Consider the following 13,962-nt stretch of genomic DNA (forward strand, 5'->3'; position numbering starts at 1 on the left):
TAATGTAGAGCTAATTATTTCAACTAAGGGCTGACGCATTTAAAACAATATTTCCTCCATATTCCTAAATTACGAGACTATTGACAAATATTGATCATATACTTAATGACGTCACAAACCACAACATAAACTGTCATAAATAACATAAATAAATAACACTAATAACATACATAAATAACACTTGATTCATAATAAAGTTTAATTTTACTGAAACAGTAAAATAATAATAGCGCCATGAATTTCGTAAGCAGTAGTATATTGTGCTCCAATTTATTAGTTATTCTCGTAAACATAACATGCGAAGTCACGTGTTTGTAGTAGAGAACAAATATACAAGCTGATGGTACGTTTATAGTGATATTTAGGGCCGATTTTTCAATCCTTGGTTAAAATTTATCCGTCCAATAAAGTATTACACGAACATTTTAAAATATCACCTGTAAACTGTCATATACGGACCATTAGAATACATTTTTGAAATGGTAGTTTAATACGTTATTCGATGAATAAGTTTTAACCAAGGATTGAAAAATCAGCTCTTAGTGATATTAACAGAAGGTTTAATTTTCCCTAAACATTATTTTTAGGTACTTAAACAATGAATGTTTTGCAGTTTGGTTGAAAATGTTGTGATTTCGAATTTGACTGAATTGTAGCCTTAAAGTATGACTAAGATATTATGCATTAATTATTATTTCTACATTTTTTATATCATCATTAGTCATTTCAATACTGTGAATAGATAATGTTTTATGAGCATTTGTTTGTGTAGACATATAAGCTTCTTTGTGTAGACTGTAGAAGATAAATTTTAAATTCTTTCCACGTGTTATGCTCGCATTATAAGATTATAGTTCTTTATTTTATTGTTTGCTTTTAAGAAAATCTCGTTCTTTGTTTATTTAAAACATGAACGGGAATTTGCAAGACAAAATGTACCCTGACAATATACGGCCTTATCTCTTTACAGTAATCTCTTCCAGACTATCTCAGGTAAAAGTTAAATGATAACAATTACGGTTATGTAATATGTTATTTCTTTTCAGAAACAATTTGACTCAAATTTTCCTGAATTTAAGAAAATAAAACATATTATGTAGAAATTGGCGGTAGTTACATTAGTTAAAAGTGGTATTAATACATACCAACCATAAACTAATATATTTTGTGGTATACAAGATTCACTAGATGCCTCAAACCGGGTACGACGGACACCCGGATATCCTATTTCGCCTGGCTTCCTGTTACTCTACGTTACCTATGTACATATAATTTGATTAAAAAGGACTGTCAAATACTTATAGCTATAATAGTATACAATACACATACTGCCCCCCTAGTCAAGTGGCTTTCTGTTAGCGTAGCGTTCAATAGAATAGACTACGAATGTATGAGATTGACGTAGGCTGTAGATAAACGTATCTACAGGTTACGTCAATCTCATACATTCGTAGTCTATTCTATTGAACGCTACGCTAACAGAAAGCCACTTGACTAGGGGGGCTGGAACCCTTTAGAAAGTATAGTAACAAAGGCTTTTTTTGTTTTAAAATGGTAACTAAAAAATACTGAAACAAAATTGTAGACAGATATTCCTTTTACTCAAAAATTTATAAATCATAAATGGATTTGGAAATTTGTCCTTTAGATAGATTATATTCTCGATAATGATATAGATTTTTATTTCAAAAAGCTTCGCATTGCAACCATATTTTCAAACATTACAATACATCGACATCATGCGACATTGTTTACACGCGAAGTGATTTTAGATTCTATTTACGCAGCAGTGTTCAAACTTCAAGGTGCAAATGGTAATAATTGTATTTATTATTCACAGACTGGTTCGACACATTACGGTGGCGATGCAGGGGCAATAATAGTCATATTTTAACATGACAAAGCGCTCTTTTGTATATTCCTTACCCCTCAAAGGCCGGTGATAATGGAGTTAAATTCAATTTTATACATGAATGTTGAATGAAGCTGGATTAAGATTTTTAAATATGTATTTTTTTAAATATAGTTTTGTTGCTCTATGCTTATTTCCATACACTAACTCAGCGGTTTATTTTGATAGATAATATTTATATACTTTTCTATATAGAGGCCAATGAAAATCAATAATAAATCATATTATTGAGGCTATGTTGGTTGATGAATAAATAATATTGTAGATTGTAAAGGCATGTGAGTCATGAAGGTGTAATGTTTTTATATTTATTGTAATTTAATCTTTTGAGTGATGATATTTTCTAGACGTTTTAATTTGTTACTAGCTTACGCTATAGAGAACGTTCTATTATCTATGAATTTTTCGATGGTCAGTCAGCGCAAATACCTATTTATTTAGATTTGACTAGCCATCTGTTTCACCGGAGGATAAGGAGATAAAAGTACCACGTGTGGTACCAGGATAATAAACTATGTTTGTATTCACGTATTTTTCTGATTGTACAGCAAACAAGTAGACTATTGAATTTATACGTAATGTGATATTAGAAGGAAGAATGTATATTTAAAGAACTAATACTTCAATTTATTTGCTTTAACGTTAACCTACAGATACCAGCAGTTACTACGTTTTAACTAACAATCAATTTAACAATTTTAGGATATAATTTATGTTCTTAAGGGTCTATTACCTGATCGGATTTGCAGGTCCCTTTCTTATCTTTATTTTCTCAGAAAGCTAAACTATAGCTTTAATATTAGATTATGAGTCGAGTTACACATCTGATACAACATTACCGCCTACCTTTTGTTATGGATATGTTAATGTAGTGCGTTGTTTGATGCTCACTTTCTCTGCAATATTGATTATAATTAAATGTCACTGTGGCTGATGGGTAATGTGTAGTGGAATTTGAATAGTTTACTTTCAATATAGGAGTTAACTCCATAAGAACGATGTTTTTGTGTACAATGTATACCTATTAGGCCGTGATGATTTATGTCTCTATATTGATGTAGAGCAGATTAATTTTAAAGGTTATTTTGTAGCCATTTTTATTTTAAGTGCGCCCATTGCATGGTTTTGTTTTTATTTATGGTTATTACTTGACAATTTATGCTAGTTGTCCTATATGTATTACTTTATGTGTAGAGAGTGATGTTTTAACAATTCTTTTCGTAGCAAAGGTAAATGTTGGGTTGGATTCGTAATTACGCGGACGTCAAGATGGCAAATGGCCTAATGTCATCGCGAGGTCATCGCCCTCCATTGATCGGTCTGTTTGTAAACATTGCGAGATATTTTAATTTTGTGAATAGTATAAGAGATGCAGTTACACATATCTTGAGTTAATGTTGCTCACAGCTATAAAATGTCGATTTGCACTTTGCAGTTATCAAGTAGGTACATATAGCAGTTTCTTACATTGTCTTAGAGCGAATTTTATGAATATTTTTTTATTATGACTATGATATTATGTTTGCCGATTTCCTTGCAGATGTTACAATTCTTGCAGACGTAGCTAAGTACTTTTTTACGAATAGTGAATAAGTTTGTGTATGAATGTGGGGCTTACCTGTACGATCTGGGCGCTGTCCTTGTCGAGCAGGAACTCCATGGACTTGTGCGGGCGGGGCGCGCGCTGGTCGGGCGGCGCCAGGGCCAGCAGCGAGCGCGCGTGCAGCACCGTGCGCTGCGTGTCCACGTCCGTCTCCAGCACGCCGGGCGCGGGCGCGGGCGGCGGGCGCGGCCGCGGCGGCTTGTGCGCCACGCCGCCCGGGACGACCGCCGGCGGCCGCGACACACCTTCGTCCTTCAGCGGGATGCGCACATACTGCGGCCCGCCAGCCGGCCGCGCTGCCTGCGCCGCGTCTGCCGCGCTCGCCGCCGCAGAGCCCGCCCGCCCGTTCGCGCCTGCGCGCTTCTTGCGCGCCGAGAAACGGAAGTTCGCGAACCGCGAGAGGAAGCCCGCGATGCGGCTGCGCGGTGCGCGCGCGCCCGCTTCCGACATCGCCGCGGAAAGGTCTGCGGCCGGCGCGCACTCCCCGCTCCCCACTACCACGACCTCCGCGTCGGCCGCGTCGTCGCTCGCGCTCGAGCTCTCGCTCGGCGTGCTCTCCGCGCTCTCTGTGCTCGCGCTCGTTTCGCGCCAACTCACTTCAGCCACGATCGGCGAGAACGTCACTCCTTTGGAGCCCGTCGACACGGACCGCATCGGCGGGACGCTGTCTGGCGGCGCGACCATTTGCAAGGATGCGCGTAATTCCTCAGGTGTTTCGCGATTTGGAGTAGGCCGTGATCTTAATTCAGGCGTTGAACGAACTCGGCCATCGCCAGATCGCAGAGGTGTCGAGGTAAATGCTGGTTCACGTATAGGTTCCGGTGACGGCGAACGCGGCGGGGAGGGGGTCGGGGAGGAAGGTTCTATTCGCCGCCGTAATTCGTCTAACACATCATCCCAAGCCCCCCACGAGTCTCTGAGTCGTTTTGCGGTTAACACTGATATCTCACGATCGTAATTTCCGGCGTCGGCCAAAGCTCTTTTTGCATTTTCGTCCAGCCTGCGGGCTGTAGCTTCCATTTCACGCGTGAAAGCTCTTTCTGATTCTGTAGTGGAGTCGCTGCCGGCACTCGGTTCCCTTGCAGGGGTCGAGCGGACGGGACTCGCTACCACTTCAACGGGAGGCGGAGGCGGAGGTGGGGGATGGTGCGCGGGGCGCGGGGGCGGTGGTGGCGGCAGGCGCGGCCGCCGGGGCCCGCCGCGGTAATCCAGGGCTGTGAGATCGGCCACACTGACTGTAAAGCTATCACACACTTTGAAAGTTTGGCGGAACCGCGCGTTGTGAGTCGCGTGGCGGCGCGGTTCGGCGCACACGTCCAGCTCGGCGGGCAGGGACAGCGCGCGCGCTGCTCGCGGCGGCCGGCGGCCTGCACTAGGCGAGGCGAGGCACGGCACGCTGCCGCTCGGCCCGTGCGCTATTTCGGGCTCGCGCCGCGCCGACGGGGGCGGCCGCCGCGCGCGCTCACTGTAGCCGCTGTCTTCGCTGAGGTTCTCGGCGGAGAGGTGTGCGCGGGGAGCGGGCCGGGACGGTGGCGGCGATGACGGCGGTGACTCCAGAGAGTCTGGAGACAGGCTGGGAGACGCGGGCGCAGCACACGACCGTTCGAGCGATTCGAACTGGGCCAGGCTGGAGGAGCGGGACAGGGAGCCGGTGCTGGTGGGCGAGGTGGCGCGCTCCCGTCTGCGCCGCTTCGCCGGACAGGCCCACTCGCGCTCCGACTCGCTGTCGCACTCTGATCCTAGAGGACAAAATGAACCACTGAAAAACGTGCGTTTCAGAATAGAAATAAAGCTGGACGACACGCGTCGTAACGAACTGGGACCGGTAATGACAATGACACCAAATTGTGATACGAGAATGAACGATCCTTGGAAGTACGCCAAAAAAGCAAAAGCGTTTTGATATTATCTATCCTTGAGAAAAAATATATGATTGTCTCATTGTTTCTAATGAGTAATTTACATACAAATTCTCCCATAGATCATGTCACAGACTAATCATGTGTTTAAAAAAACCTACGTAAATGGGCATTTTCACAAAAATGTACCCCCTCCTTGAAAAATATATTTTTTTTGATAGTATTATATTTTAAACTTTTTTTGGTCTCTTTAAAACGGAAATTCAATATACTTCAAGAAAACATATAATATGATGGGTTTAAAATGAGAAAACTGTAAAAATAATAGGACACAATGGAAAGTCTCGCAATTTTATATCAGTTGTGTGACTATATTCAGTAGCTGGAAAAACAGTGCAAAATATAAGAATTTTTAGATATTGTTTATTTATTAACTTAAAATCGTTATTTTGTATATTTTAAACACTCACTATTCCCAACTTTTGGATCTAAGCTAATTAAAAAAAACAATAGTATATTCAGTATTGTGACTCTGGTACTTCAACTGTCATTATTATCTTTACATTTAAAATGTTAGATACTTTTTTAGAGAAAAGGCAACAAATATTACACTTATGTATTATTCTCCATTAAAGAGACTGATTTGAAGGGCATTAAATGTAAAATCTACTGAAATATTTAAAAAATTCAGCTCCGTAATATAGGGACAGTCACACAACCGAATACCTAAAAAGGGAAAGGGTGCGTTTACATGGCGAAAAAAAAGTACGCAGGCACACATAATAAATATAATTATAAACTTAACTTAACTTCAAACTAAATTATCACAATCAGTTCGGGCTTAAGCCATCACATTATTATTATTTATCTAAAGGGTAAATTACTATCAAGATTCAAGAATAAGAAGTCTCTTTTATGTTTTATATTGGCACTAATCAAATTAATCAGTCGATAATCAGTCTTCGTGATTCGTTTATTATTAACCTTAAATAATCTCAATCACCATATTTGATAAAAAAAATCTTGTTTCAGTGGACGCTGCAAACACGAAGGTTAATCTGTAAATAAAAAAAAAACCAATGAAAAATATCGTGAAAAAAATTAATTTTTGTTCCATTATTATCTTTCGTTGTTATACAAGGCACATTGTCTAGATTCTTAGTTCTGCTGGCTTATTTTGTTTCTTTTTCTGCATAATGCTTCTTTTTTTTTTCCTCAAAAAAAAATTTTACTTCCTCATGCAAAATGATCAATCAGCTGTTGCGATTTGGATGGGGAAATAATTTTTATTTTTGAAATCTACTTTTTGCCGTAGTTTCCTACTCAGTCAAAAATGTCTTAGAAAAATATTTTTATAGCTCAAGAAAATCGCCATGTAAACATTGCTTTATGTGTTCAGGCATGTTGTGACTTTTCGTTCAGCGTATATGTGACCGCTCAAATAGTCACACAGCGGAAGTCACATTTGATAATCCTCTAGTAATAAAAACGGTTTAAAATATAACCACAACACTTATATTCATCAAAACTTTTGATCAACTTACATATAAAACATTTAAAACAAAATTAACTAAATACTACAAGATAAATAGATAGAAATAAGCCAAAATATGGTCACATACCTGAATGAAGAATTTGGTCCCTGCAGCTTGCAAACACGCGTGCACTCCTTCTAAGCAGTTTTTTGACCCTGACGGCTTCTAACCTGATAAGTTGCATAGCAGTAGCTATGGTGTTGACAGTAATGCAAAATTAATTGAACCACAGTAATTTTCTTTTTAGAAAATCGGTGACACAACTGAATGTTCCGGGAAGGACAATTTTTTTGATTTTCTTTTTTATTTTTTTATCTTTTATTTTGTTATATAAGGTTATTATATTTTAACTATTATCACAGTAACTGATTATCCTGGACCAAATAAAACCTTAAAAGATGGTACCTTTCTTACAAAAAAGTTAAGAAATAATGTAATAAACGCGTAAGAGTAAGCAGGGGACAGCGTAAAATTACCCATTTTTCGATTGTTATTTATAATTAACTTAACTTTATTTTAGATTTTGTCATAGTTTTTGTTAAAAAAACAAAATATTGTATACGTATAATCACTTTGATAACATATATAAATAATTCTGGCAACTACTTCATTATATAGAATTTAATGAATTCGAGGGACAGTTGAAAATCAGGGGGGTATACATTTTTGTGAAAATGCCCAAATACCAAATAAAATTTAAGAAACGCGCCATCTATAGTTTATTCTCATAACTACGTAACTAAACTCTAACATCACTTCTTTATGAAATGCTATTTGACGATAGATGGCGCTTTTATCAAAAACTTGTTTTATACCTGTCTTACCTCCATTTCCACGGACGTGTATAACCGAGTCCGCATCAGAATCGGATAGCCATGTGGCTGCTGATGAGCGTTCGGAACGTAAGTCATCGCTTGTCTCCTCTACTATCGTTTCGAGATATAGAGCGTGAGTGCTGCCATTGTCTCCTGCGGACAAAGAAATTTCAATGTTCTTTTGCTATTCAACACTAGATGGCGCTACGTATTATAAACTATCGAACTTTTTTAGTATATAATACTGTGATAATACATATTGAATAGATATTTTTGTTTATTCTTATTTCTTACTATCAATGATACATTGTTTGAATAAACGCATGCAAAAATATGACATAAATTAATCAACTTAATTAATAAAGAACCAATGTTTTGAGTAAGTATTAGAAATGTGTGATAATAACAACATTCTTATGCAAATTTTTGTTACAGTTATTACATAATTAAAATTAAAACAAAAAAATATGATCTATATTTTACTTTTTAAGCTTACTCTCACTCATGATTTCTAAATTATATAACGATAATGTTATTCTTGTTCGTCGCAAAATAATTCATTGTTTTATTTAAAAATGCACCTTGTAAGAGAAAATACAGAGTTTATTTTTGAATGGTAATGAAAAACCTCGAGTTCACTGACATTCTGGATTTATGCGACAAGAATTATTTATTAAATATCGTCGTCAAAGTAATCGAATGTACATTTAAACGTATTTATTCTAAATAGTAAATACATATTTAATTATTTGTAACACATGTTTTTACATCTTAAATCGTATTTTCCTTAAAAGGGCTATTTCCGCTGATATTTTTCTTCAATAACAGCTTTAAAATGATACAAAATACCTACCTATTTGTATGTCTAGACCTAGTGTGTCAAGGTTATAATAAATAATTTTAAAAAGTACTTACAATAGAAATTTAAAAATGAATAAATGAATTGGCAAGCAATGCAGATAATAAACACCAATCATACATTCTACAGAGCATATATTATTATTTTAATGTGTTATATCGATACTACTAACAAATTACAAAATGTACAGTTAAATTTGCGCAAACAGTTTGTACAAGCTTGTGCGTGTGCATGTCTAATCGCTCATCCACTTATGCCAAGTAGATCATATTGCCACGTAAATACGGTAAATGCTTCAAAGAGAGTAGGGCAGTGTTAAAAATTCATTCCATTACAAGGTCAAACGTGATACGGACCTTAGTCCGTTATGGTCATTCTTAATTCAGATTTCGTTGTATTCTATTTAGATTCGATTGTAATGTTATAGGGTTGAATGTAAGAAACAATACCCTACATTTTAATGAGTCATTGTTTGTAGATATGCTGATTTTCTTTACAAATTGTTCAATGCTTATTTCATAGTTGTATCACGTACCTACGTGTTAACTTCATTCTACTTATTAATTGTTCCTACAATAATTACGATTTAAAATTTATCATTTTTTATTTTAATCATAAAACATTCCTGAATCTGTGTTCCTCGACGAGTACAATATGGGGGTCTTCAAGCGAAGAGTGAACCGGTACCTACTAGGGAAGCGCGTACCATCTTAGACCGCATCTTAGCTTTCCATCAGGCGAGATTGCGGTCAAGCGCTTCCCTATCTAGAGTAAAAAAAAAATCATTCATGTTAATTGCTAATCAATAATTATTCTAATAAAATATTGCATTTCACGATTGTACCAGGTACTTATAAAAACTTCTCTTACTGTATTATCCAATTATGCAAGTACATATAGTATCAAGATTGCATAATGAATCAGAATGTTCTAATGAGTATTTTAATAAGTGCATTGACCTCTGGTGGTATAGAGGTATTTATTTCCTCTTAATTAAGAAATGGTATAGATTTCTTTGACAGATTAAATACGACCCCAATAAAAATGATTAATGCAATTGCATGATTGCATCGTAAAAATTTGTATACTTAGGTTTATACAAGCATCAATCAATCATAGCTGGTTTTGAAATTTTTAAGCACTATTGCAAAGTTTTTAAAAACCCTGACACTGTTAAATCATTTTATATAAAAACTAGCGGTCCGCCCCGGCTTCGTCCGTGGTACATACGAAAAATAGATGTTGGCCGATTCTCAGACTTACCCGATATGCACAAAACATTTCATGAGAATCGGTCCACCCGTTTCGGAGAAGTATGCAGACTAACATTGTGTCACGAGAATTTTATATATAAGATATTTATGCTTCAAGATGTCTGTATAATATTATGGCTTCAGAGTCAAAACCAACTAATGCTTATAAACAACGTGTTGATAAGGCTTCTTATAGATACAATACATATAAGCTTACCTAAATTTCTTGGGCAACCGGGTTGCGAAATATCTATTTACACAAACAACATTTTCATTAGAAGTGCAGCCTATAGCTACCTACCTAGGTATAAACTATAAATCCTTAGGAAAAATACAACGATATAGATAATACTACACGAAAAAAACTGTTTCAAAATCTGTTGCGTGGTTTGGACGTACCGTATCGAGAGGTTTAAACTTTAAAGACTTATGACGACTACTTTTTTGGAATTGATATGACCGGTACATTTCTATAAAAGTATTATTTTTCTTTGTCTATGCATAAATTGTGTGTGCTACTTTTTACAATCACACAGTCACGGTGTACGAGCTTACGGTCGTAACCGCGTCGGTGAGAGGCGATCAACTCGGTGATATTTAGAAATGTCGCCATATTTTACTGCTTTCCGCTAAAACGTGATACGATCTACATGTCCGTGAATCGTTTATTGTTCGGAAAACGAAAGTTTTTAGAAATTCTCGTTTTGTTCTAATTTAAATGCAATAAAATAATGTTATGTCGACTCTGTTTGTTTTAAGCTCTATGCCCATTTACCATTTTTGAGAATGTTTACAAACAGTAAACCAATTGGGATTTGGGAGTTCAATTTTCCTTACACGACATACACAGACGAATTTAAAAGTACAGTGCTCACTTAATTAGATACGTAATTTAAAAAAAATCAACTTAAAAATTAAACATGAAATATTGAATAAAAAAATAGATGTGACAAGTGCCTACCGATCCTGCACTTATTATAGTATCAGACTTTTTCTTTCAAAACTTCTAAAGGCCGCAACTTTGTCAGAAAAGAGTCAAATGTTATAAAATATCTAATTGTGTGTATGTTCCTAGCCCTAATCCCACGCTAGTAATATTATGTAGATAAATATCATTACTGTTTATCATTGCCACTTTCATATTATACTTAAGTTTATAATTATTATCTTAGTTTTTATTAATCGCTTTTCTAATTGGTGTTTACATAAATGCAATTAACTCGTACATAAATGATGCTTTACAAGAGATCGTATTCACTGGCCATAAATATCTAGTTATGATTAAAAAATGTGTATCGATGTTCATTACTTACATTTACAAAATAACTTGTGTTCATCTTCCACGTATTTCTGTTTAATTAACAATATGTTTAACGTTATAAAATATACATTTTTACTTTTTAAAAGACAGCTCTTTCGATTCAACAGGTTGGTAGACTTCGAAATTACTGTAAAAAATAAACAGTCGACACTCGACATAATAAAAATTATAAAGTCGTTAAAAAATAGCATATTGTCACTATAGATTAATGCTGTTTCGCCCAATTTAAAAATTTTCCTAAAAAAATAGATTCTAAATATTTTCACTACCACACAAATTTAAAAACTATCGCTTCCAATATTTGTATTTTTTCTGTAATTAAGGTTACGGTAATTAAGATAAATAACGGATAATGCAGTCAAATTTAAAACTTTTTTCCTTACGAAGCGGTGAGAGGAGTCAGCCACCGTACCGCATACAGTCACCTACCGTGACAGAATACCGGTATAAAGGTAAGGTTTAAGTTTAACGAGGTAAAAAAAATTAACAGGAAATTGGCGCGAAAAGTTCATTGCATAAAAAGTTCATTTTAATATGAATTTTCATGTTGCTTCTTTTGAGACCGTAAAGAAGTTTTGCCTTTCAGTTGACTATTCATAAATGCTTTTTTTGTTTACATTAAAACAATTTGTTTTGGTTAAATGTTGCTTTTTTTGTAGTTTGCTTCAGTTCCGGTACATATTAAGGATAATTTTATGGATCAAATATATCCTTTATATTCCGTCAAAATGATTATAAGACGTCGAATATCTTATGTAATACTTATTAAATCAACTTGTCTCGTTGCGTTCTTTTTTTATTGAAGTTTTTAGAACTTTAGCAGCCTGCAGGCTCCATTACATTTACATATTTTTTTCAGCGTAAGTATAATACTAATTTGTACTTATAAATAATGTAATATTATTTAAATTAATTAGTACCGAATATTATTTAAATGTATATGTACAGTCATATAATTTATGTATATCTTATGAGATAAGAAACGTAATGAAAACTTTCTCTCGTGATAATATAAGTGGAATAATACCTTTAAACAAAAGTACACTTTTTAATAATACATGGGCGCGATTATTGTGATTTATGCTAATTTTATAGATTAAATAAATAAATACATGGGTTTATATGTTAATTTTATAAATACGAGCTGATAAGAATGAATCTGAACTATAACTACTTATTAAAGAAGATACGCGCTAAGAATTCATTTGAATACAAAATGCAACCTGTGAAAACTATTCTAGGAATGCAGTTTCATCTGAGCCTTTAGTGATGGGCTGCATTCCGTAGAGAGAGATGGCAATAGGACTTACAAGATATTTGATAAAACTTGGACCTTTGTTTTTTTTTATGTTGGCAATGTTTGTACATATTTGCATTGAAAGTGTTTTCTGTTTGCTGTTGAAAATTTTATTCATTATAAACTATGGAAAATGTTCTGTAATTAATAACAGCAATACGATAAAAAATGATTTAATATATTTTATGTACTTCATTATGAATAATTACATATACAAATTCACGTTAAATTGATTCCTTTTATTAGTTTTAGTTGTAAACATTGAACAATGCACACACAATAAATAAACGATACAAATTATAATTTCATCGTTATTTTAATTTTTTTGCGTGGCTTTGCACTTTTGACTCTCTCTTACTGGAGAGAATGTATGAATAATAATGAATCGCACAAAATATATTCCACAGTGCCCTCTTTGGTATATTGGAAACAGGATATTGTATAATTATTAATACGAATTATTGTAAAATCTTTTTATTGTTTTCATAACAATTTGAATCGCTATATTGTACCTAAAGTGTCGTTTTAACGGTACAAATAATTTCGAGAAAGTGCTATGAAAGTTCTCATGATGCTGTTGATTACGTAAACAATAACTATAATACGTGAAGTCGTATATTTTAATTGTTATATATTTTAAGTGGTTATTGCTGAAATCGTGTTATTTAATTTGGTTCGTGGAAATACTACACTACAACCGGTATGGTACGGGAGCCAGGTCCAAATTTGTTTCATTATTTCCTCTCAAGAGATAATTCGTCAGCCGCATCAGAGTATAGTATTATGAAAAATCACGGAAAATATTTTTTTTTTCATGTTCGAGACACCAGCTGACGTATAATACACCATGTTGTAACCAGCTGATTATTTTTTTTCGTTGAGATATTGGGTTGGCTACAATTTGACAAATTTTTAGCTGAGAGGAAATGAATGAATGTATTTTTTTTCCTACGTGCGTGGGAGGCTACATCCGCTCTTCCCCCCAACCGAGCTCCAGCTAACGTTCACGAGGCTTCATAATACTATACTTTGATGTATTTTACTAATTACCGCTTGAGAGGAACTTGGTCATAAAATCTGTTCCTGGCTCCCGTACCAGTAGGTATACATATAATTTTAAGTACAAGAAAAGACAGTGATTTTTTGTACTATAAGATTAATATTTAAATAATCGCTATGTTATCAGCAAATTATTCATCTACACTAATAATATAAGATGACTAGGCCGATTTAAAATGTCATATTAACTGCTGAAATCTACTTTAGTAATTTCTGAATGTCATAGGTAGATAATATTTTAATTAAATTTTTTTTGAACGTCTAATGTAAAGCAAAAGTACAAGCAGTAATTGAAAAATTTTAAGGAATGATTCCTCACGTAAAACCATAACATTTTTTATGTCAACAAATAACAATTCCAAACATCTGTTAACATTACGACGAATAAACATTCTAAGTAAATAGCGCTTAAGAAATAGAAAAATATAGCTGTCCCAATTAAACTGTTA

The 13,962-nt window shown here is 35.2% G+C and overlaps 1 protein-coding gene across 2 annotated transcripts in view; it reads right to left on the reverse strand.

Moving 5' to 3' along the window:
• The window catches only part of LOC149489479 (uncharacterized), a 74,082-nt gene that overhangs the window by 39,730 nt on the left and 20,390 nt on the right, over positions 1 to 13,962 (reverse strand). For both annotated transcript variants that reach the window (XM_089713923.1, XM_089713915.1), the window contains 2 exons: positions 7,734 to 7,877; positions 3,531 to 5,254 (listed from right to left, as the gene is read on the reverse strand). In XM_089713923.1, the coding sequence (XP_089570049.1) occupies positions 3,531 to 5,254; positions 7,734 to 7,877 (1,868 nt within the window). The remainder of the gene's footprint in view (positions 1 to 3,530; positions 5,255 to 7,733; positions 7,878 to 13,962) is intronic.

Source organism: Colias philodice, chromosome 3 (genome assembly GCF_061535455.1).
Source record: "Colias philodice isolate Cphi_HAF_F1 chromosome 3, ilColPhil1 Martin Lab GWU primary, whole genome shotgun sequence".
In the NCBI taxonomy this organism is placed as follows: Eukaryota; Metazoa; Arthropoda; class Insecta; order Lepidoptera; family Pieridae; genus Colias; species Colias philodice.